The sequence below is a fragment of the Petaurus breviceps genome, unplaced genomic scaffold (genome assembly GCF_028583685.1).
Source record: "Petaurus breviceps papuanus isolate PSGF00001 unplaced genomic scaffold, PetGlider_PUasm1.0 551, whole genome shotgun sequence".
NCBI lineage: Eukaryota > Metazoa > Chordata > Mammalia > Diprotodontia > Petauridae > Petaurus > Petaurus breviceps.
This window is the reverse complement of record NW_027186372.1, coordinates 29,387,549-29,413,888: the sequence shown is the minus strand read 5'-3', so window position 1 is coordinate 29,413,888 and position 26,340 is coordinate 29,387,549. Positions and strand designations below refer to the sequence as shown.

The window sequence follows — 26,340 nt, the reverse complement described above, 5'->3', positions numbered from 1 at the left end:
TTTCTCTCACACCACACACCCCACACTCTCTTTCTCCTCCCAGAGGCTGGGGCCCCCCTCTTCCACCCCCCACCCCCCCGCAACAATCACATTCTCTCTCTTACACACACACACACACACACACACACACACACCCTGGTTAAGTTCAGGATGACTTACCAGGTGACAGAGTTCCAAAGAGCCACAGACAAAAGCAGACCAGAGCCTAGAATGAAGGCTGTCCTCTTCATAGAGCCCCAGATATGACCCTCCTGCAGATAGGATCGGAAAATCAGGCAGAGAAAAGATGGGGTCCCTCTTAGCTCAGTTCCTTAGTCATTTCTGAGGGGGTATGATACTAGGGGTAGGTAGTGATTAGTCTGACACCACACAGTCCCCATGCTCTCTTTCTTCCCCCAGGCACTGGGGCAAGTATTTTGTATTCCTGTAGAATTTGCTCAGAATACAGAGGCCACCAGTTTTTCAACCCAGCTGGCTCTGCAGGCTGAATGTTAGACAACTACTAAATAATGATTGTTCTGATATTTCTGATGATCTCTTGTAAACATGATGGGAACCTCCTCATTGGGGTTTCTCTGAAAAATCTTGATGTTAGAAGGAATTCCAAGCCCAGGTAGAGTTTTATAGAGAACATGAATTCTGGGGTGAGGGGTGGGGAAGACCTTAATCCCAGAAAAGAGGGCAGGTAGGTTTACTTAGGGACTTCAGAATATCCTAGCTTTGAGTTGTTGGGGGAGTGAGCACATGGGGGTGGACTATACCACCAGCCATTCACGGCTTGATTACTGGAATTGATTTTCAGAGTAAAGGAAATGTTGGTGAAATGCCCCCTTTCTCTAGCCTAGAAGATGCAGTGAGAGATGCTGTGGCGTCCCCCACTCCACCCCTCCTGGTTTCCTGTCAATTCGACCTTACTCTTCAGCCTACCTTTCTCAACATTAAAAAAAGACTGAAGGAACAGATATAATTGGCATGTTTTCTTATCTACTTAGCCTTTCCCTGGGGCAATAAGCCTAACGAAGAAGAACAAGATGATTCAAGAGATTCAAGGTGTGCACTTGAAGCTCAGAGTGTTAGAAGAGGAAAGTCCCAGAATATTGAATTATAAGCTGAAGTAATCTCCGAACAAATTCTGTCGTTTGGAAAGAGTTCTATTGAGTTCAGAGTTGTGTTATTTTACTGAGGTGTAAACTAAGGCCCAAAGCTGTGAAATGAGTTGTCAATGTTGTCCAATTAGCTAGTGGGTAGCAGAGGGGGGACTCATATCCAGGTTTCCCAGGCTGATGCTATTCTCACTATACTTCACTGCCTTTTACTGTGGTATAGTTTTAGTTTTTGTACAGGAAAGATGGGGTGGAGAATTAAAGATCCCGTCTAGAAGACGGCCTGATTGAGGGGGAGTTGACCAAAAGCTGACAGTTTTGTCACTGAAGCCTAGCAATTCAGAAATTTTAAATATCCTTCTCTCTTCCAGTTGGTATAAGTTCAGATAAGTTTGTGTTCTTTTATATACTTTGATTCTTTGAGATCTAAAGCCAGTGGCCACTGTAGTTTTATGATTCTAAAGCTATGTTTGTCATCACCATTAAGCTAAAGAGGTATATGACTGATTACTAATTGTCTTGTAGAGTTACTGGTTGCCCAAGAGAGAGCTATGTCTAGGTCTGGTGCCATGGCCCAAGTATTAATCACAGATATCCATATCATTTCAGTCTTAAGCTGCCCTTGCCTTCAACTCTGTGGCATCCTCCATTCCATAATCACTCCATTACTAATAGAGATGTGTTTTGTTGTATGCATGTCTCTTTTTCTGTTTTTCTGTGTCTGCCTGCCTTCCTGTCCATCTCTCTGTCTCTCAATGGGCTGCAAAGTCAATATGGGTTGACAAGGGGATGTGGTAAGCAAAAGGTCCAGTATTAACATATGTCTAGTGTCTTGAGCAAGGGATGTGATAATCCCACTGTGCTCTGCTCTGGTCATACCACATCTGGAAGGATGCTGACAAACTATAATACATATGGAGAAGATGATTATTTCACAGGTAACACAAAGGAGGCACTGGAGTTTTCAGACCCCAGCTTTTAACAGGTCCACTCTTAATCTGGTCAGACAGGAAGGACAGGAAGACAGCTTCGGAGGGGTTAATAATCTGACTTTATTCTAGTCTGGTCTTGTCAAAGGGTTGCTGATAATGGGAGAATCAACTCCTACAGCATTCCCTAATCACCCTTCTCACATGGGCTGGTGAGAAAGGGGGGGCAGCTATCCCTACGTCTTGATGGGGTCAATCAAGACAGGTACAGCTTGTGCATTCCCATAAATCCCCTCAAGCCTCAATGGGGGCTGGTTAAGGCACACAGAGCATTACATTGTCATATTCCCCTATGGATTCCCCCCAAGCCTTGATGGGAGTTGGTCAATGCACACACAGATTCTCCATGGTTTCCCCACTTGCTTTATAGGGCAACAGACAAAGAAGGCATCTTGCTAACATTAATTTCACAGGTTAACTTTAGCAATATCATTATTCTGCAAAACTATAGTAAATATCAATTATGTCACACACATGCCCATATCTCATGGCATAATTGCAACATGTCACTATGATTCTAGGAATTATCTAGGATCCTTGGGGCTATTCTGGGAGCTACTATCTAATACCTGGAAACTAGACATTGTCATGGCCATGGATTCTGAGAAACTGAACTCTAAAAGGATAACAAAATCCTCCTTACTTAAAATGGTCAGGATGGCTAAGGGACTATATAAGATCAGATGAAGGAACTTGGAATTTTTTCCCAGACAGGAGAAGACTTAAGGGACTCATGATCTCTGCCTGCAAAATATGTGAAAAAAAAAAGGACTGTGATGTAGAAGGGAGAATACCCTTGTTCTGCTTGTCCTTAGGGGGCAGAATCAGAAGAAATGGGGGAAAGTTTAAGAAAGATAAGTTTTGATTTGATATAATGAAAAACTTCTAAACAGGTCATACCAAGTAGAATGGGCTGCCTCATGAGTTAAAGTGTCCCCAGAAGTAACTTATATGTCATTTAGGCTTTGGCTCCTGACATAATAGACTTGGCTCCCATTTTGGAGGCCTCTTACAAAATCTCATTCTTCTACCTTGGGAACCACTAGGGTGAGGCAAAATCTTGCTGGTGGCTGCCTCAGCCAACAGGAGGCTCAGAAGGGGGTGAGAACGTCCATCAGTGGCTGGCTTGTCCCTCCAGCAGTGGGCCCTCAGCTCTCTCTCGAGCACACAGGTTAACAAGACAAAGAATACAGCCAAGAGTCTATTCACAGTACAAAAATGCAGAAAATGCCTGTCACAAGAAGGGTTGATTGCCTCTTGGGAACACTGTAGCACTACTTCAGGTGTGGTCGGCCTAGATGAATTCTGAAGTCCTTTTTGAGTCTAAGATTGTATCCTCAGCTTTGGGAGGACATGCTGCTTCTTGTTTTTATTAACAGGGTGGTACAATGGTTGGAGCTTATTTTTTAAATGGGCTAGTTAAAAGGCAGCCCCAAGCTTGCTGAACTGGTTGGTTTAGACTTTGATAATTATGCATTTTTCAAGGATTATGAAACAGAGGCAGGTCATTCTTTTCAAATAGTTTGTTCTTGGCTTCTGACCTCACCTTGAATTCATAACCTTCCAGCTTTCAGTCCGAGGGTGGTTAATGAAATAGCCATGGGCTGATGTTTCTCAATGTGCTTTGAGGACTCGGTACAGATGATATTTGAATTGGGGGATGGAGGGAGGGTGTTTCGTGGAGGTGGCATCATTTGGAGCTGAGGTACAATCTTGCTGGTGGCTGCCTTAGCCAAGAGGAAGCTAAGGAGAAGGCGAGAAATAACTTCCATCCCCAGTTGGTTTGTCCCAAGAGGCCTCTGCCAGTAGGAGAAGAGTACAGAGTATGGAGTTTGACAGTTGGTTACTGAAAAGAGAAAGCAGCTGCTTTGCCACAGAGTAGTCACACAGCCTATTGTCAGTCAGTCAGTAAAGATTTATTAAGCACCTACTATGTTCCAGGCGCTGTGCTAAGCACTGGGGATGCAAAGAAAGACAAAGGACAGTCCCTATCCTCAAAGAGTTCACAACTGAGTGTTGTGTTGCGGATGCTCAGTTGCTATGAACAGGCAAAGAGGGTGGTAACATAGGCGTCCTGCTTTCTAGATATGAATCTGGTTTTGCAAACTCATGTTGTGTGTACTGGTGGATGATGTTACTCCATCTTTATGCTGGGGGTCCTGGAAGCTGGTCTTATCTCAGCTATTATAACAGGTTATGTCGACATGTATTGTCCATATCCCTGAGCTAAGCGCCCCGTCTTGAAGGAGAAGTTTCCGTTGTCTGAAGTCTCGCCAGGTGCACCTCTTTCTGTATCTTCAGTCAGACTGGAGATACAGGGTAGTACAGGAGAGAAAAAGCAACAAGGCGAGAGTCAAGGAGATATAAGTTCCAGTCCCAGCTCTGCCCCTTCTGAGCTGGGCAACTATGGCTCTGAGTCTGCTTCTTTAAAATTAAGATGATTTTTAAACTACCGTGTTTCCCCGATAATAAGACACTGTCTTATTAATTTTTTTGGACAGAAAAACACCAGAGGGCTTATTTTCAGGGGAGGGCTTATTTTCGGGATAGGTCTTATTATCGGGGAAACACGATATCTACCTAACAAGGCTATCATCAGAAAAGCAATTTATAATCTGTAAAATACTATAAAAATATGAGCAGCCACTAACTCTGATGGGATCTTGTTCTCACCTGCTTTGGCTTCTCACTTGGTAGGGGGTCTCTGACTTTTTCCTTCATCTAGAAGAAGAAAACACAAATGAATATCTCTTGTAATTATTCTCTGAGGTAATACATAGAATGGATGAAGGCAAGAAAATAGCTAAATGATAGTCATAGAACAAAAATTTGAAGCTGGCAAGGGAGCTTCAAATATAAAATGTTAGAATGAGGAGGTAGGGGCAGCCAGGTAGCACAGCGTGTAAGAGCACCGGCCCCAGAGTCGGGATTGGGATCAAATCCGGGCTCAGACACTTAGCACCCACCCAGAAACACCTGGCCATGTAACCTTAAGCAAGTCCCTTAAACCCAATTGCTTAAAAAAAAAAAAAAAGGAATGAGGAAGTGTTTTAACATATAACATAGACTGTTAGAGCTAGAAGAGGCCAGAGAAGCAAAGTGACCTACTTGCCCAAGGTCACATAACTAGTCCAGTCTGTGGTTTACTGGTCTAATCTTTTGACAATATAGATCCTACGCTGAATTAGACTTTTTGTACCTAAAGGAACTGATTACCTAAGAAGGCCTTTGGTGCTGTGATCATGATGAACTTAATTGATTAAGAAGCCAAAAGGACTTTTTTTTTTTTGCTTTTTGGAGTGGGGAAGACAGGGCAATTGGGGTTAAGTGACTTGCCCAAGGTCACATGGCTAGTTTTTGTGTTAAGTGTCTGAGGCTGGATTTGAACTCAGGTCCTCTTGACTCCAGAGCCAGTGCTCTATTCACTGTGCCACCTAGCTGCCCCAGGACTTTTTTTTTTTAAGATTATTTAATATTTTATTTTTCCCAGTTACACGTAAACATATTTTTAATATCCATTTTTAAAACTTTGAGTTCCAAATTCTCTCTCTTTCTCCCTCCCTATCCCCCTTCATTGAGAAGGCAAACAATTTGAAACAGGTTATACATGTGTAATCACACAAAATACATCCATAGTAGTCATGTTGTGAAACAAAACATTGACCAAAAAAACCTCAAGAAAGATAAAGTAAAAAAAAAAGGATGCTTCAATCTGTATTTAGAAACCATCAGTTCTTTCTCTTGGGGATGGATAGCATTTTTCATCATAAATCCTTCAGAATTGTCTTAGATCACTGTATTACTGAGAATAGCAAAGTCATTCACAGCTGATCATCTTATAACATTGCTGTTACTTTGTATAGAGTACATTTCACTTCGTATCAGCCCATGCAAGTCTTGCCAGGTTTTTCTGAGAGTATCCTGCTCATTTCTTATAGTATAATAGTATTCCATCATAATCACACACCACAACTTGTTCAGCAATTCCTCAATTGATGGACTTCCTCTCAACTTCTAATTCTTTACCCTCAGAAAAGAGCTGCTATAAATATTTTTGTACATATAAGTCCTTTTCTGTTTTTTTTTTTTTATCTCTTTTGGGATACAGACCTAGTAGTGGTATTGTTAGGTCAAAGGTTTTATAGTCCTTTGGGTATAGTCCCAAATTGCTTTACAGAATGCTTGAATCAGTTCACAACCCACCAACTGTGCATTAAAGTCTCATTTTTCCTATATGTCCTCCAACATTTGTCATTTACCTTTTCTGTCCTATTACTTGTTTTAATTTGCATTTCTCCAATCAACAGCAAGTTAGAGTAGCTTTTCATATGACTACAGATAGCTTTGATTACTTATCTGAGAACTGATCATATCTTTTGATCATTTATCAACTGGGGAATGGCTCTTATTTTTCTAAATTTGACTCAATTCTCTGTGTTTGAGAAATGAGGCCTTTATCAGAGAAATTGCTTCAAAAATTTTTTCAGTACTAATACTAGCTATATTTCCCTGCATCCTATTCCCCTCCACTTGTTTATTCTATTCTCTCTCTCTCCTTTTACCCTGTACCTCCTCAAAAGTGTTTTGCTTCTGTCTACCCCCTACTCCAATCTACCCTCTCCTACCACACACACCCCTTTTTTTTATCCCCTTCCCCTCCTATTTTCGTAGGCTAAGATAAATCTCTATACCCAATTGAGCATGTATGTTATTCCCTCTTTGAGTCAATTCTGATGAGAGTAAGGTTCACTCACTTCCCCTCACCTCCCCCCTCTTCCCCTCCATTGTAAAAGCTTTTTCTTGCCTCTTTTATGTGAGATAACTTACCCCATTCTACTTCTCCCTTTCTCTTTTTCCCAGTACATCCCTCTCTCACCCTTTAATTTCATTTTTAAGATGTCCCTTTATATTCAACTCACACTGTGCCCCCTGTCTATATACGTTCCTTCTAGCTAGACTAATAATGAGAAAGGTCTTATGATTTACAAACATCATCTTCCCACATAGGAACAAACATAACCAGTTTAACCTTGTTAACTCCCTTATGATTTTACTTTTTTGTTTATTTTTTTATCCTTCCCTTGAGTATTGTATTTGAAAGTCGCATTTTCTATTCAGCCCTGGTCTTTTCATCAACAATGCTTGCAAGTCCTATATCTCATTGAACTGTATCTCATTTCCCACTGAAGGATTATACTCATTTTTGCTGGGTAGGTGATTCTTGGTTGTAATCCTAGCTCCTTTGCCCTCTGAGTATCTCATATTCCAAAGCCCCTCCTCTAATCCTTTAATGTAGAAATGGTTAAACTTGTGTTTTCCTGACTGTGGCTTCACCACACTTGAATTCTTTCCAGCTGCTTGCTTGAATTTTCTCCGTGACCTAGGAACTCTGGAATTTGGCTATAATATTCCTGGCAGTTTTCATTTTGTGATCTCTTTCAGGAGGTGATTGGTGGATTCTTTTAACTTCTTCTTTACCCTCTGGTTCTAGAATATTGGGGCAGTTTTCCTTGACAATTTCTTGAAAGACAATGTCTAGGCTCTTTTTTTGATCATAGCTTTCAGGTAGTCCAATAATTTTAAAATTATTTTCTCCTAGGTCTATTTTCCAGGTCATTTGTTTTTCCAATGAGATATTTCACATTGCCATCTATTTTTTTTTATTCTTTTTGTGTTTTGTTTCTTGATTTCTCAAAACATCATTAGGTTCTATTTGCTCCATTCTAATTTTTAAGGAATTATTTTACTCAGTGCGTTTTTAGATCTCCTTTTCCATTTGGCCAAGTTTGCTTTTTAAGGCATTCTTCTCCTCATTGGCTTTTTGGACCTGTTTACCAATTGGCCTAGTCTGTTTTTTAAGGTGCTATTTTCTTCAGTATTTGTGTGTGTGTGTGTGTGTCTCCTTTACCAAGCTGTTGACTCATTTTTTCATGATTTTCTTTTATCACTCTCCTTTCTCTTCCCAATTTTTCCTCTACCTCTCTTACTTGATTTTTAAAATCCTTTTTGAGCTCTTCCATGGCCTGAAACCAATTCATACTTGTTTTTGGAGGCTTTGTATGTAGGAGTTTTGAATTTGTTTTCTTCTTCTGAGTGTGTTTTGATCTTCCCTGTCACCATAATAGTTTTCAATAGTCGGAGTTTTTTCTGTTGTTTGCTCATTTTCCCAGCCTATTAGTTAACGTTTAACTCTTTGCTAAAGAAGAGCTTTGCTTCCAGGGTGGAGGGTACACTGTTCCAAGCTTCAGGGGTTTTGTGCAGCTATATTAAGAGATACTTTTAAGGACCTGTAATTTTTTGGTTCTTCCAGAGTGGTATGATTTATGGTGAGGTGTTTACTAATCTCTTGGCCTGTGTACTAATCTGTGAACGACCACAAACACTCTTTTCTGCCCTAAAACTGTGAGAAAGATCCCTATCTCCAATGCTGCCACAAGCCCTGCTATGGTAGTGCTCCTTCTTGCCCCAGAGCAGCCACCCAGGACTGCGACCCAAATCTGAGTATGGGCAAAGCAATGGAGTCTTGCCTCAGTGCTAGCAAAAAGGCCCCTCTAATTTCCTTCTGACCAGTTGTTTGACCCCCTTACCATCTGTGGGCTGAGAGTTCCAAAAACAGCCACTGCCACTGCCCTGCCACTACTGATTCAGTCACTCCCAAGCCTTCTCCTGGTTTGCTGGGGTAGGGGCTGTGCTGGTACAGCCTGTGTTGCACTACACTCCACTCTCACCCGGGTGCCACAGACCTTTCCTGCGGACCTTCCAAATTGTCTTTGGTGTCTGTGGGCTGAGAGATCTGGAAACTGCCACGGCTGCCAGTGATTCAGTTGCTGTGAGGCCTCCTCCAGGTTTGCTGGGGACAATCTGGGCTGCCAGAACCTGTGCTGGGCTAGGCTGCACTTAGCTCTCACCGTGCTGCAACAGACCCGACCTTCTAAGTTTTCTTGGGCTGGAAATTTGTTTCACTCATTCTTTTTGTGGGTTCTGCTGCTCTAAAACTTGTTTAGAGTCATTTTTAAAAGGTATTTGGAGGGGTTTGGGGTTGAACTTAGGCTAGTCCCTATCTTTACTCAGCCATCTTGGCTCCACCTCCCCCCAAAAGGATTATATACATCCGAAGCAAGGGTTTAGCTTGTAGTCTTCTGACTACAAACATCAGAATGGTTGTGGCAGGAAAGAAATAGCACTGGGTAAGTAGGATTGTGACAAGCCTGGGCTGGTTTGTGAGTTGGTAGGAGATAGAGGAATAAAAATGTCGATTGGCCAAAGTGAACATAAGAGAAGAGAGCCTTATCTAAAATATAAAATGTTTGTATTTTCATCCTTTGCTATCCCTATGTCAAACCTCAATGAGAAAGTTGAATTTAAGAGATTGGTTCATAGGAAGCCAGTGTCTTTCCATGTTTTCCAGGTTGGCAAGGACAACAACATGGAACCTTCACCAGGATGGAATCCAACTTAGACAACTCCTCATTATTTATCTAATGCCTACTATGTACTGGGTGCTATATAGGGAGATATAAGAGCCATTTAACACATGGCACCTCCCCTCAAGAAGCTTTTCTTCTAATTAGGAAATAATACAACAATACAAGGCAGTATCTGATAAATCAATAAATTTTTATCAAGCACCTGCTATATGCCAGGCATTGGGGATACAAAAAGAGGCAAAAGACAGTCTCTGCCTCCAAGGAATTCACAATCTAATGGGACGTGATGCTTGTAGAGTTACAGCTGAGCGGAGTAGCCAATGGGAGAGTTTAGCAGGAAAGTCTGAGCTCTCTATGAAGGAAGCCTTTGGGAAAAGTTTATGGCTCCACCTTCCAGCGTTCTCATATGGAGTAGAGGCAGCCAAAGGTTCTGAGAAGATATTGGGTATCAAAGCTATATCAGTCTCCATGATTATGAGATTTCTAGTGATTGAGTTTATCCTGTGAGAGGCCTGACGTCTGTAGAGTCAAACTCAAGGACAGTAATTGATGGAAAATGAAGAATTCTCTATTTACTCAGATACTCTATCTTCTCATTTCCAGTGAGGAACAACATTTCTATAATAGGAGGGAAGTTAAAAAGTCCTAGCTCTAGAGTTGAACAGAATGTCAAAGGCCATTTGTACAAACCCCTGATTTTAGAGTTTGGAGATGAGGAAACTGAGGCCCAGATAGGTTGTGAATTCCCCAAGGTCATACAGGTAGCAAGTAACAAAGCCAGTATTTGAATCCATGTCTTCTAACTCTAAATCCAGAACTCTATTCACTGTATTCCATTACATCTTCCTAAATGATTGTAAAGTCCTTTAGAGCAGAGACCATGCCATTTTTCATCTGTGTATGTATATATGTATAAACATATGCATGTAAATGTATGTATACACATGTGTATGTGTGCATGCATGTGTCTGCATGCACGTACACCTATCAACTCTGCTGCTTCCTAACTATGTGACTTTGGGCAAGTCACTTCCCTGCTCTGGGTCTGCCTTTCTTCAACTTGTAAAATTGGGATGATACTACTTGTTTTATCCCCATTATACAGTTATTATGAAGATCAGAGAGACTTAAAAGACCCTTGGAAATATCTAATTCTCTTAGAAAAGTACATTTCTCTGAGTAGGTGGATTTTTTTTATTTTGTTTTTCCAATTTTCAAAAATTTAAACTTAATAAATATCAAATAAAATAGTCATTTCCATATATATGTTGTTGCTGCTGAGTCATTTTCAGTTGTATCTGACTCTTCATGATCTCATTTGGGGTTTTCTTGTCAAAGATACTGGAGTGGTTTTCTTTTCCAGCTCATTTTGCAGATAAGGAAACCGAGGCAAACAGGATTAAGTGACTTGCCCAGAGACACACTGCTGGAGTCTGAGGCCAGATGTGGACTCAGGAAGATGAGTCTTCCTTACTTCAGGACTGGCAATCTATCTATTGTGTCACCTAGCTCCCTATTTTATATATATGTGTGTAAATATATACCATAAAATTTTATAAATGTACATTTGAATACATATATACACACACATAGGGATACACATATACACAAACACAACAGCATTATTACATGAAACCAGAAATCTCTATATTATGCAGAGTTTACTTTTCTTTTTAAAGATATCATTAATTCAACATGGAAGTTTCAAAGATTTCCTGCTTCTATGTGATTCTTTATGACCTTCTTGTTCTCATTTTGGGGGAGAGGGAAGGTGAGACCATTATCCCTAGCCCACTTCTATTTCCTTCTCACTTTTTACATGAATTGAAAAAATAACAGAAAACCAAAACTCTTGGAATATTCAAGTCTTCAAAACAAAGTTGTATGTTGTCCATGTCCAAATATGTATCTCATGTTTTATTTTAAGTCTATTACTTTTGTCAAGAGATGGGCAACATACTTTATCAGGAGTACTAAGGAATCATGGTTGGTCATTGCTTTGATCATGAGTTTTTAATACTTTCAAAGTTGTTGTTTTTCTTTATAATGTTGTCCGTCTATAAATTATCCCCTTGGATCTTACTTTACTCTGTCTTAAGTTCATATATGTCTTCCTAGCTTTCTCCAAAACCATCCCATCATTTCTTTTTTTTAATTTTATGTTTATTTTTAGTTTACAACATTCATTTCCACAAGATTTTGAGTTCCAAATTTTCTCTCCATCTTTCCCTTACCCACCACCCCAGAGCAGCAATCCCACTGAATACCCCCTCCCTCAATCTGCTGTCTCCTATATCCTCCTCCATTCCCCCTCCAACTTTCCAGTAGGGCAAGATGGATCTCCATACCCCAGTGCCTGTATGTCTTATTTCCAAGTGCATGTAAAAAAACATCTATCTATCTATCTATCTATCTATCTATCTATCTATCTATCTATCTATCTATCTATCTATCTATAATGATATTTTTAAACATTTGATTTAAAAACTTTGAATTCCAGATTCTTTCCCTTCTTCCCTCTTCACCCACCCTTACTGGGAAGATAAGCAATTCAATATAGGTTGTACATATGTAGTCACACAGAACATTTCCATAGTGGATATATTGTGAAAGACTGACTATATTTCCCTCCATCCTATCTCACCCCCCATTTGTTCTATTTTCTACTTTGACCCTGTCCCTTTTCAAAAATGTGTGCTTCCAACTTCCCTCCTCCCAATCTGTCCTCCCTTCTATTATCCCCCCTCTTATCCCCTTCTTCCCACTTTCCTGTAGGGTAAGATACCCAATTTAGTGTATATGTTATTCCCTTCTTGAGCCAAATTTAATGAGAGTAAGCTTGACCCATTCCCTTTTATCTTCCTGTTCTTCCCCTCCATTGTAACAGTTTTCCCTTGCCTGTTTTATATGAGATAATTTACCCTATTCTGTCTCTCCCTATCTCCTCTCATTATATTCCTCTCACTGCTTAATTTTATTTTTTAAAATATCATCCCTTCCTATTCTTGGATCCTGTGCCCTGAGTCTATGTATACCTGTACACACACATACACATATGTCTTCATATGCACATATACTCTCCAATAGAGACATATATGTGTGTGTATATATATATATACATATATATATATACATACATTTAAATTCTCTTCAACTATCCTCATACTGAGAAAAGTTTCATAAGTTACAATCATCGTTTTTCCATGTAGGAATGTAAATAGTTCAACTTTGTTAAGTTCCTTATGATTTCTTTGCCCTGTTTACCTTCTCATGCTTCTCTTGCTTCTTGTATTTGAATGTCAAATTTTATTTCAACTCTGGTTTTTTTCATCAAGAATGTTGAAAGTCCTCTATTTCAATGAATGACCATATTTTCCCCTGAAACATTATACTCAGTTTTGCTGGGTAGGTGATTCTTGGTTTTAATCCTAGCTCCTTTGACTTCTGGAATATCATATTCTAAGCCCTTCAACCCCTTAATGTAGAAGCTGCAAGATCTTGTGTTATCCTGATTGTGTTTTTACAATATTTAAATTGTTTCTTCTTGGCTGCTTGTAATATTTTCTCCTTGATCTGGGAACTCCGGAACCTGGCTATAATATTCCTAGGAGTTTTATTTTTGGGATATTTTTCAAGAGCTTATTGGTGAATTCTTTCAATTTCTATTTTGCCCTCTGGTTCTAAAATATCAGTATATTTTCCTTGAGAATTTTTTTTGGAGGGGGGAAGGTAGGGCAATTGGGGTTAAGTGAATTGCCCAAGGTCACATGGCTAGTTTTGTGTTAAGTGTCTGAGGCCAGATTTAAACTCAGGTCCTCCTGACTCTAGGGCCAGTGCTCTATTCACTGCACCACCTAGCTGCCCCTGAGAATTTCTTGAAGGATGATTTCTAGGATTTTTTTTATCATGGCTTTCAGCTAGTCCAATAATTTTTAAATTATCTCTCCTGGATCTGTTTTCCAGGTCAGTGGTTTTTCCAATGAGATATTTCACATTGCCTTCTATTTTTTCATATGTTTGGATTTGTTTAATAGTATCTTGATTTCTCATAAAGTCATTAGCTTACATTTGCTCCAGTCTAATTCTGAAGGAATTATTCTCTTCAGTGAGCTTCTGAAATTCTTTTTCCATCTGGCAAATTTGGCTTTTTAAGGCATTCTTCTCCTCATTGGCTTTTTGGGCCTCTTTTGCCATTTGAGTTAGTCTATTTTTTTTTATAAAGCAACTGGGGTTAAGTAACTTGCTCAAGGTTACACAGCCAGGTGTTACTGAGTGGGTGCTAAGTGTCTGAGCCTGGATTTGATCCCAGGTCATCCTGACTCTGGGGCTGATGCTCTTACTCACTGTGCTACCTGTATGTCCCAAGTTAGTCTATTTTTTAAGGTGTTATTTTCTTCAGTCAGGTTGTTGACTCTCTTTTCATGATTTTCTTGCATCATTATAATTTCTTTTCCCAGTTTTTTCTCCACTTCTCTTATTTGATTTTCAAAATCCTTCTTGAGCTCCTCTATGGCCTGTAACCACTTCATATTTTTCTTGGAAGCTTTTGGTGCAGGAGTTCTGACTTTGTTGTCTTCCTCCCATTCCATGCTTTGATCCTTTTTGTCCCCAAAAAAGGAATCTAAGGTTTGACTGCTGTGCTTGCTTTGCTTCCTTTGCTTGCTCATGTTGCCACTCAATTACTTGATTTTTGAGCTTTTTGCCACAGTAGAACTCTGCTTTCAGAGAGGAGAGCTTTGTCCCAAATCACTGGGGTTTTTGCAGCTGCTGGAGATATTAGTTGGGTGCCCTCTGTGAAGCCTCCAAAGCTCTGGCACCTGGTCACACACCCCAGGACCTCTACCCAAGACAGTGATCCAGATCCAAGCAGGTTAAAGCAAGAGGGATTACCCCTCAGAATGGACTCTTGGTCCCCTTACAATCTGCAGGCCAGGAGCTTTGAAGCAGCCACACAGCAGCAGCTGCACGGCCATAGCACCTCCACTGCTTCTTGCCTTCTTGCCCCAGGGTCACTGCACTCTCGGTCCCCCTGTACCCACAAAGTCCACACTCACCTTTTACTTTGCCTCTGGAAACCACCACAGCTCCTGGTGTTCCACTCTCCTGAAGTCCACTCTAGCCGCTTCAGTTTGGGGCCACCCTGAGGCTAAAACCATGGGCTTATGCAGGGATGGATTCTGCTCCCAGTGAGCTGTGATGGACCCTTCCTGCCGGCCTGCTGGGCTGGCTTCAGTGGGAGATTTGTTTCTCTCCGTCCTTTGTGGGTTTGTAACTCTAAAGTTTGTTTAGAGTCATATTTTATAGGTATTTGAGGTGGTTATGGGGGGAGCTCATGGAGTTTTCCTGCTTCTACACTGCCATCTTGGCTCCACCCCCATCCCATCATTTCTTATGGTTCAATAATATTCTATTACATTCACATGCCATAATTTGTGCACCTATTTCTTAACTGATGGGCACTCCTTTAGTTTCCATTTCTTCACCACTACAAAAAAATCACCCAGAATATTTTTTTTGTAATTATTGGTCCCTTTTCTCTTTGGTCTCTGAAGTATATGTCTAGTAGTGGTATTTCTAGGTTAAAGTGTATGGGTTGTTTAATGACTTTTAAGAGATAGCTCCAAATTGATTTCTAAAATGGCTGGAGAATTTCACAATTCTACCAACAGTATATTACTGTGACAATTTTCCTGCAACCCATCAAGCATTTGCCATTTTCTTTTTTGGTCATTTCCAACAATTTTACTGGTGTACAGTAGAACCTCAGATATTGCTTTAATTCCTCTTTCTCTAAGGATTCAAGATTTTGAGCCTTTTTGCATATAGTTATTGAAAACTTGGATTTCTTCCTTTGAAAACTGCTCATATAGGTCCTTTCATGAATCTTACAAATCTGAGTCCCTATATATCTTGGAATGAGACTTTACATGTATTATCAATATCCTATTGTTTGCCTTCTCAAGGGCTGGGGGAGGGGAAGAAAGGAAGGAAAGAATTTTTTTAAATGAATGTTAAAATTTTTAAAAAATGTAATTGGGAAATATTTAATGATATTTTAAGATGTGGGGGGGGACTCCCAATACTAATGCAACTTGGCAACGGCTCTTCAGTTTAGTCTTAAAAACTTGCTTAAAGGGGGCAGCTAGGTGGCACAGTGAATAGAGCATCAGCTCTGGAGTCAGGAGGACCTGAGTTCAAATACAACCTCAGACACTTGATACACTCACTAGCTGTGTGACCTTGGGCAAGTACCTTAACCCCAATTGCCTTGCCTTCCCCCCTCTCAAAAAAAAAGTTGCTTAGAGGTACAATAAGTTAAGTGACTTGCCTAGGGTCAAACTGCCAGTGTGTATCAGAACTTGAGGCTTCCTTAATATGAGCCTGGCTCATTTTTCACTATACAATAATATTTCATTACATTTATATACCACAATTTGTTTATCCTTTTCTCAGTCCATGGGCACTTATTTTTGTTTCTAGTACTTCACTACCACAGGAAGTACTGCTATGAACATTTTTATATTTATTATATCTTTAAAACAACAACAACAAACAAACCTCAAAAGGGTTACATGCTTAGTTGTGGAATCACTAGGATCATCAGATGTAAGCAGTTTAGTCATTTCTCTCACATAATTCCAAACTGCTTTCCATGCATTTGCTGATTCACAGCTCTACCAACAGTCTTATTAGTGTACCTGTTTTCCCATAGCCCCTCCAACATTATGTCTTTCCATTTTGGGGGGTCATCTTTCTTTATTTTCAGTGTATAAGGTAAAACCTCAAAGTTGTTTTGATTTGCATTTTTGTTCTTATTAGTGATTTGAAGCATGTTTTTATATGCCACTCATTACTTTTCTATCTCAGAAATCTAAGTAAAAATTAATAAACTAAGACAAATTTGTCCTTGGAGTAGGATTTCTGAAACTGACAATAGCCAACGATATGATGTAAAATTAGGAGTGTGGCATAAGGTTTAGGTAGGGAAAAGGTTTATAGCTTTTCAGTCTCAGATCGGGGGACCATCTCCCATGTTGTCAATTGACTTGGCAATTGACACTCCTCTACACTCCTATGGAATCACACCATATGTTCCCATAGATGAGGAGGAATTTGTCAGATGTTGGCCATGGCATTTGAATACTACGTAATTAGAATACTATTAATATAACCATTTATTTCTACTACAAATCCAACCTGGTTATAATGTATTATCTTTGTAACATTTCATTTAAAATTTTTGCATCTATGTTCATTAGGGAGATTGGTCTACACTTTTCTTTTTCTGCTTTGACTCTCCCTGGTTTATATTTCCAGACCATATCTATGTAATAGAAGGAATTTGGTAGGATCCTTTCTTTTGTTATTTTATTTTACTTTTTTTTTGCCTTTTGGAGGGCAATTTGGGTTAAGTAACTTGCCCAAGGTTACACAGCTAGTTTTGTGTGTGTGTGTGTGTGTGTGTGTGTGTGTGTGTGTATGTTACGTGTCTGAGGTCAGAACCAAACTCGGGTCCTTCTGACTCCGGGGCTGGTGCTTTTACTCACTGCACCACCTAGCCGCCCCATATTTTTGAAAATAATTTATATAATATTGGAATTAATTTTCACTTGTGAATCCAACAGGTCCTGGAATTTTTTTCTTTTACTTTACTTACTATTTACTTATGACTTGTTCAACTTCTTCCTCTGAAATCGGGTCACTTAAATTTTCTATTTCTATTCTATTATCTGGTTATTTGTATTTTAAAAATATTCATCTTATTTGTTACAAGAAACCTCACATGGAATGGGGGAATTTGTAAATATTTTTGATGTAAAAATAACACATCACTAAAACTTTTTTTTTGCCTTTTTTGGAGGGCAATTGGGGTTAAGTAACTTGCCCAAGGTTACACAGCTAGTATTTTTTGTGTGGGTGTTAAGTGTCTCAGGCCGGAACCGAACTCAGGTCCTCCCGATTCCAGGGCCAGCGCTTTACTCACCGCGCCACCTAGCCGCCCCTTTAAAACTTTTTTTTAAAAAAGGAATACTATAATGAAATAAAAAGAGTCCAAGAATAGTGGGGTAGTCTGGTAATTGCTTATCACTCTTAGAAAACTGCAGAGAGCACAGGACCACATGGGAAGAAACAGAAGAACATAATTTTGCAAGAATCCTTGGGATGATGCCAAAAATGGGCTCAAGTAAGAAAACAATCAAAAACAAACCAAGCTCATCTCTTAACTTAAGAGCGTAGTTATGCTACAAAGAAATAAAAGCTATATTAGGTCTCTATTTTCAAGATACAGAGCCTAACTGGAATATACCATGATCTTGAGTCATGGAATAGGGATATCCAAAAGGGGCCAGACAAGTTGGGGATGCCTGACTTCCCAGATTGCTTCAACTTAATCCCTGGTGACCTGCCACTAATTAGCTACTTGCTCTGTCACAAAAGACCAAACACAAACAGGACAAGGTATCAGCCAGTCAATGTAAATTCAATTTGACTGGACAAATATTCATTAAGTGCCTATTCTGTTTGAAGGAATTTTGTTCAGCACTGTAGCTAAGAATAAAGTTCCTGCCCTCAAGTAGTTTATATTCTACTTAGAATACAAACATATAAGGAGAGAGATTATACCTGGAATGAAATCTCTAAGGACAACAATTCACAGGGGGTACTCTTCTAGATTTAGATGTACAGAAAGCCACATAAAATTAACAAGGACCCCATCAATAGGGCAAAAAAGCTAGAATGGCTGGCTGCATGCTCTCTACAACTTGCCTCTAGTCTGATAGTCAAATGAAGAATCTAGAATTACCTGACCAAAAGTGGCCAGGACCTGTACCCATGTCACTAAGACCTGCAGTGATTTCCATGCATTACCCTGCCTGGGGCCAAGGAAAATAACAGATATTTTAAGAGGCACTGAACCACTGATTCAGAAGCTATACCAGAAGACCCAAACTGGCACTATGGTTCCTTTGTTAGACCTTTGGGAGACAAGTTAACTGAGGGAGTAATGGTAAAGTTCCTACCTTACCACTGGAGCACTGAGCCCCAGATAGTAGTAGTTTGTAGTACTCTCATTCATTTCTGAATACATGGAGGAATAGATATATTGGATAATTGGCACAACTCCTGTACTAGTGTATTAGTTTTCTAATCCAGAGTATTAAAGCCAACTAGACTGACTAGGAGAATGGTACTTTCATTGTCTTCCACAACCACAAACCAAAACCATTATCACTTACCCAGGAAAACAAAAGCAATAATAGCGGTGATTGAGAAATGGACAGCAAAGGCTTTTTACTCAATGACCAGTTTAGTGATATGAAATGAAAAGGAAGGTAATCATCTCAAGGGGCTAAACTTGGAGTATTTTGCAGTATGGTAATAAAGTACTGTGACCTTGGAGGTGGTGCACATTTATCCTAATTCACATAGTTAACAATATATAGCCAAATGGTGAGTCTAGGGGTAGGAGATCAGAGATAAAGAGATCTGGGGCAGGAATATTTAGAAAGAACTTGCTGAATAGAGGTAGTCATACAAGTATTTATTTGTTCCAACTTAATGTCCACCATTGAAGAGCAGCACAACAACAAGATCAATTGACTTAAAATAGAAGCTTCTGAAATAGGCTGTCCAGACTCCCAGGTCTATGAGTAGAGTGTACACAGAGGATGTGCTTGGGCACTTCATGGGATGCCATTAACTATATTTGATATCTCCATTGTGGCAGCCAATTATATCAGCTAATAGCACATACAATCTGCCTATAATCTGTTTTATACTTTAGGAATGAGTCTCTCGTATATACTTTGGAAACTCAAAGACAATGTAAAAGGGCTAAGTAAGAGTTAATGAATCCAGATCCAGGAATTTACACTTCTTAGGGGGAGATAACTTACATATAGCTAAGTATATACATGATAATTTAAGCAGAGTGAACTAATAACTTGGATAGAAGAAGGAAGGGCTTCATAGATTAAATGACACTTGAACTTTGCCTTGAAGGAGGATGAGAGTTTTGAGAGGTGGAGATGAGGTGGTAGTACATCAATCAACCAATCAATAAACACTTATTAAGCACCTACTATATGCCAGGTGCTAAGTGGTGGGGGTACAAAAAGAGGCAAAAGATAATCCTTGCCTTCAGGGAGCTCACAATTCCATGGTGGAGATAAAATACAAACAAATATGAACAAACGAGCTATATATAGGATAAACTGGAGATAATTAGCAGAAGGCAGGCACTGGAATTAAAAGGGGTTGGGGAAGGCTTTCTGCAGGAGGTGGAATTTTAGTTGGGCCTTAAAGGAAGCCAGAGAGGTCATTAGTCTGAGCATAGAGAGAGAGCATCCCAAGTCATGGATGATAGCCTGGGAAAATGCCTGGAATGAAAGATGAAGTGTCTGGGGCAGCTAGGTGGCGCAGTGAGTAGAGTGCCAGCCCCCGAGTCAGGAGGACCTGAGTTCCGATCCGGCCTCAGACACTTAACACACACATATATAAAAAAAACCTAGCCGTGTGACCTTGGGCAAGTTACTTAACCCCAATTGCCCTCCAAAATAAAAAAAAAGAAAGAAAGATGAAGTGTCTTGTTTGTGGACCAGCCAGGAAGCCAGTGTCACGAAATCAAAGAGTAGATATTGGAGAGTTGTTAGGGGGTGTACGTGCAGTTCCCCTGGAGGCATGAGACCTGGAACATGCTGATTCTGCAGTGATAAAGTACATGCCAACCTTGACGCAAGCACTGTGGAGGAGACTCAGACCTTCTGTGAGATATGCTCTGTTCCAGGACGAGAGCTCCATTACCTCCCAACTTGTGGCCTTGGGTTTAGCTCAGACTTGGCATCGTGAGAACTTCTGCCTCAGGAGAAAGGGGGGCAGAAGGGAGAGAAAAGTGGGGAAGCTCAAAGAGGAGTTAGGAGTTAGGATGTGATTGCCAAAAGAAGCTGCCTAATAAAGTCTTGCTACTCTTTGACTCTCCTGGCTCGTGACTCCGTTCTTGGAGAACGTGGCTGGTCTGCATCCTGACTGCGCAGGGGAAGTACCAGAGAGGGTAAGACCCAGCTGCCCTTGACCGTGAGACGGATGTAACAAGGAGTAAAGTGTAAGAATACTGGAAAGGTAGGCTAGGTTATGAAGGGCTTTGAATGCCAAACAAGCTTTTGTATTTGCTCCTAGAAGCAAAAGAAAGTCATGGAGTTTATAGAGGGAGGGGGTGGGGTAGTGTGTGTGACATGATCAGACTTGCATTTTAGCAAAATCACTTTAGTGACTGAATGGAGTACAGACTGGAGAGACTTGAGGCAGTCAGACCCATCAATAGGCTACAGGAGTTAGGTAATGAGGGTCTGAACCAGAGTGGTGGCAGTGTCAGAGAAGAGAAGGTGGAATATTTGAGAAATGTTGTAAAGTTGAAATCAACAGGCCTTGGGACCAGCTTGAGTATGAGGGGTAGGAGATAGTGAGGAATCCAGGATGAGTCCTAAGCTGTGAACCTGAGGAACTAGGAAAATAGTGTGGCCCTCCCTCTACAGAAATAGATAAGACCAGGGTAGGATTTAGGGGGAAGATAATGAGTTCCATTTGGCACATATTGAGTTTAAGATGTCTACTGAACATCTAGTTCAAGATGTCTGAAAGGCAATTGGAGATGTGAGACTGGAGATCAGCAGAGAAATTGGAACAGGATAGGTAGATCTCAGAATCAGCATGGCACTTTAAATCTATGGAAGCTGCTGAGGTCACCAATTGAACTAGTATACAGAGACAAAAGGGCCCAGGAGAAAACTCTGAGGGACACTTACAGTTAGAGGGTGTGATTGAGAAGATGATACATCAAAGGAGACTGAGATGGAGTAGTCAGATAAGTAGGAGGAAAACCAGGAGAGAATGGGGTCCTGAAAACCTAGAGAGAAGATAGTATCAAGGAGGAAAGAGTGATTAGCAATGCCAAAGGCTACAGAGAGAACAAGGAGAATGAGGTTTGAGAAAAGGCCATTGAATTTGGCAACTAAGAGATCATCAATAGAGAGAGTAGTTTTAGTGGAATGATGAGGTCAGAAGCCAGACTGTAAGTGGTTAAGAAAAGAGTGAGAGGAGGAGAAGGTAGAAGTACTGAGTTCAGCTACAAAGGACAGAAGAGATATGGGTAAGAGTGGGAATGGAAAGATCAAGTGAAGAGTTGATTAAGTTCTCAAATACTTCCTTCAACACTGCTAAGTTCTGAGTTTGTCCCATGGTGGGAACTTTCCCCTTCCCCAAGAGGACAGCATCCTAGGCTAAGGCAGGCTCTTTCTTTCCGTCTGGCAGGTAAGCTACCAACTGAGGACTGAAAAACATAAATCATTAAAGGCTGAGGTGCGGGTTACTTTATGGGAGCTGCTAGTAGTACTGTCCTTTGCCTCACAGCCAAGGAACCAAGTGTCAGAGGGATATTGGCCCCTGGGAAATACTTCAAGGTTTAAAGTAACTGTAAGACTTTAGCAAATAGGTATATCCTCCATGTTTAATGGGGAGCCCATCTGTTTAGGGATGAGAGAGATGGACCTCAGAAATCTTCTAATGGTAGTCTAATTTCTCATTTTATAGTTAAGAAAACTGAAGCCCAGAGAAGGAATATGATTGTTTAAGGGTGGCACACAGAGAGATATTGAGAGAGAGTTCATGACAAATTATATTAAGTGGTAACTTTTCCCGTCAGGAAGGCTAAGACTAGATTTTTTTTATTTGTTAAATCCTCTGTGACTCTTCTGTTCTATCAGGCCCAAGGGGCAGAGAATTCAGTCTTGTCCCTTTCTCCTGCCACCATACTCCTCATTAAATAATTCACTTATTTGTTCACATATATATGTCCAACCTTAGTCAAGTCATTTAATCTCTCAGTGTTCTAGGCATCTCTCTAAAACTATTTCTAAACTGCAGAGAAGATGCTGACTTGCGTTGGTTAAGGCAATTTCTTCATCACAGGTCCATTCCTATCCCTATCCTATTCTAACTCATTAAGTATTCATCTATGTTCAAACTATTCTGGGTTATGCAGGGCACTACCTACCATAATTAACTTCAAAATACATATACCCAATACATGAAGGAACATTTAGAAAATATATTTCTGTTAACAGGCAAAAGATTGTCAAAATTTCTTTAAAGAGAAAGAGCTGGATAGTCCCTTTAGGCCCAGATGCATCTGCAGTATTGAATCTTTCCTTCTGAATTGTTTTGGGTAACTAAGGACTGAGGCTTTTCTTCAGAATTAAAAAAAGATGAATTTAATAGGATGAACTTAATAGATGATGAACTTAATAGCTCTTTGTCCATGAGAGGAAATGCTAGGAAAAATCCCTGGACTTGGATTCAAAAGACATGGGCTCTAGTTCAGGTCATTTTACATCTCTAAGCCTTGTTTTATTTTCTGCAAAAATGGGGTTAGTAATGTCAGTACTACTTATCTCAGTGTTGTTGTGAAAAAAAAATGCTCTGTAGATTGTAAAGCACTATACCACTATTTGTTATTATTGTTAATCTCTAGTTATTAATATTATTAATCTCCTTGTTTCCTTATTTGTAAAATGGGAATTATGATGCTACTTGCCTCCCAGAGATATTATAAGGAAAACTTGTATTTGTAGATTAAAAAGTACATTCTCCTTCCATTTCAGTTGTTATATACACACACAATCTTTCCATTCATGTATTTAAAATGTGTTTCCATATCCAGTGGTAAAGCCTCTTCCTTTGGGCTCCCAGGATCAGAGTCTGCTACTTAGGCTACGAGGCTGGTCTGAAGTCCACCAGTATAGGAGATTAGATATTAAATCTGCAGTCCAATTGACTTTGGATAAACAGAACCAATTCTGTTCCACTTTATCTTTCTGACTAAAGGGAAATATTTATCTTTAATCCCTTTGGAAAGTGGCCATTTGACTGTTGGATCAGCAATATCTGTCTTCATCTAAAGAAACATAGCTTTTCACATGGAGCTGTTTAGATTCCTGTAATGTCAATACCTTCATATGCTAATTACTGAGATATTTATCTCATCAGCTGTCTTCTATGATCTAAGAAATTGTTTGCTGAATAGGCTATGCCCAAACATGTTTCTTTTGGCACTTTCACTTTCCCTCCCCAATATAGATGGAGCTGAACCAAAGCTCTGTTCAGTGGCAACTGAGATCAGAGAGAATTTAGGCCTTGAGTCCTGGCTCTGCCCCTAACTAGCAGGCGTAACTTGGCCATGTTTCTATTTCCTCTCCCTAGGGCTCTACCTTCATTTGAAAGATGAAATGTTTGAACTAAACAAGTTCAGAGGACTTTCTAGTTTTAACATTCTGTAATTCTGTGACGTCAAATTAGGGAAGGATTAGATATATCTTCACCCAAAGAGGAGCCTTGAAGCTCAATCTACAGTGCAGTTCAGGATAAGGATCTTGACAAATCAAATTAGCAAATATTTATTGAGCCCAATACCACGTAAAGACATTAACCTATTTGTATAAATGTGTTCATGTACATAACGTGAATCATTATATTGTAAGGTGTCTATGTTTTCTTCTTTCCAACTAGATAACCAACACTTTAAGGAAAGGAAATGTCTTTCATATCTTTTGAATTTCTCCCATGTCACAGAAGCATAGAATGTTACAGGATGAAGGGAACTCAGAACATCAAATATTTTATCTCTTGTAGTCATAAGTTCTTTAAGGGCAGGGACTGTCTTGTCTTTATCTTTAAAAACACAGTACTTTGCATATATGTGTCTAATGTTTGCTGAATCCTGACTTTTAAATAGAATGTAAGAGTTGTAAAGAACTTTAGAAGAAATAATGTTAATGCCTAGAAAACAGCATATTAAATGTGGAAGAAACTACAGGGATATTACCTAGTTCAGTCTCATTTTACAAAGGACTAGACTGGGAATGTGCCTATTTAAGGATACCAAGTTGGCAAACCCAAGACTATGACCAAGATTTCAGATCTCCTTTCACTGTACCAGGCAGGGTGTCTTCTGTTAAATTCACAAGTACCACATTCTCAAATTCTCTGTCCAACCTTGCCATTTCCATCCCCTCAGGTCTAGTTAATCTCCTCCTGTTCAGATAAAGCCCTGAAGTCTATTCTTTGATACTACCACCACTGACTTTCTTTGTGACCTGAAGAAAATGGACACATTTTTGTTTTTTTTGCTTTTTCGAGGGCAGTTGGGGTTAAGTGACTTGCCCAAGGTCACATGGCTAGTGTGTCAAGTGTCTGAGATTGGATTTGAACTCAGGTCCTCCTGACTCCAGGGCCAGTGCTCTATTCACTGTGCCACCTAGCCGCCCCAACACAATTTCTTTTCATCTCAGATTTCTTCCCTCAGATTTCTAACCCCCTTTCTATCTCTTGGGGACATGGTGTTGATGAAATGAAATAGCTGTCAAGCCTGAACTTCTTGAAGAAAAAAATTCCACTCTCAGGGAAAAGAAAGAAAATTGTTGATGAAGAAACATTATAGAGGTCTGGGAAAAATTCTAGATAAAAGATTAAATATGAGTTTATTGTTCTTTGGCCACTTGAAACTCCTGATTTAATTTCAGTCTCTGGGACTGAAGATAAGCTTCACATGGCTATGGAAAACTGTGAAAATGATAAGCTGTTTAAGGACAGCCACTTCACTTTTTAGAAGCGTATGTTTTTACAGTGCTTTTCAGTATTAGCACACCCATTTTCCAGAAGGAAGAACTGAGAATCATATTAAATGGCTTGCTGAGCCACAAAGTTGGCAAGTGGCAGAATTTCTATATTGCCTCAGTGCCTGGAGCAATGCCATACAATTAATAAATGTTTTAGATGATGACTAATTCTAGGAATGAGGGAGGTAGACAGGAGAGATTAGATAAGAAATGTTTCTCAATTTTTTACTGAATTAAAAAACAAATGAGTTAGTCCACTGAACTCACTACCAATCTTCCACCTCTCCTAGCTTCATACCAACAGCAACAGATGTTTATTAAGAGCCTACTATGCCTTAGGTACAGGGGATAAAAAGGAAAAAAAAAAGCAAAAGTGTCAATGACAGTGACATTGCATATGATGTTCCAGGAATAGCAAAATATAATATTGTGGCAAAAACATTGAGCTAGGACTCAAGAAATCTGGGTTCTAGGTAAATTTTTATATCTAATTTGCTGTGTTTTCACAGGTAGATCATTCTTGTATATGTCTCAGTTTCCTCCTCTGAGAAGGAAAAAGTTATTTTAAATGATCTTTAGTTAAGAATGTTATATCTGCATATACATACATACATACATATATACATATATACCTTAGAATATAGAATGTTAAAAGTATTGGAAGTGACCTTAGGGACAGACCATCAAGTCCAATCTCCTCATTTAACAGAGAAGGAAAGTGAAATCCAGAGTCTCTTGACCAAGTCCACACAAAAAGTTAGTGGCAAAACCAAATCTAGAACATGGATCTCCTGACTCTTGGTCCAGTGCTCCATCCATTATTTCACTTTATCATCAGAATGCATTTTGTGAGTTTCATTGTCACCAATGGGAAACAGGATACAAGAAGAGGAAGTCTTTGGCCTGAATCTCCAGCAAGTTATTAACATTAATGCTAGGATTTGGACTCTTCAGTATCTTGTTCCTGGACATTAGCCCCCTGATTCATGTTTGAATTTTATAGGTCTTTCACTTTGCCAAATTCATCTTGAAACTGATCCATTTAATTGGGACATCACCAGGAAGACCAGCAAAACCCAACAGACATAGTCAAAGGACCCACTGACTTAGGGATTTGAGAGACCTACTTGGGATGATTGGGATCCAAATT

At 39.8% G+C, this 26,340-nt stretch overlaps 1 protein-coding gene across 4 annotated transcripts in view; it reads right to left on the bottom strand.

The window, feature by feature from the left end:
* Positions 1 to 26,340, bottom strand: part of FAXDC2 (fatty acid hydroxylase domain containing 2) — a 57,138-nt gene that overhangs the window by 10,256 nt on the left and 20,542 nt on the right. For 2 of the 4 annotated variants that reach the window (XM_069102524.1, XM_069102525.1), the window contains 2 exons: positions 4,766 to 4,813; positions 160 to 251 (listed from right to left, as the gene is read on the bottom strand). In XM_069102524.1, the coding sequence (XP_068958625.1) occupies positions 160 to 251; positions 4,766 to 4,813 (140 nt within the window). Of the gene's footprint in view, positions 1 to 159; positions 252 to 3,638; positions 3,939 to 4,765; positions 4,814 to 26,340 lie in introns of those variants that run through there. The other 2 variants (XM_069102527.1, XM_069102526.1) reach the window with 2 other exon arrangements.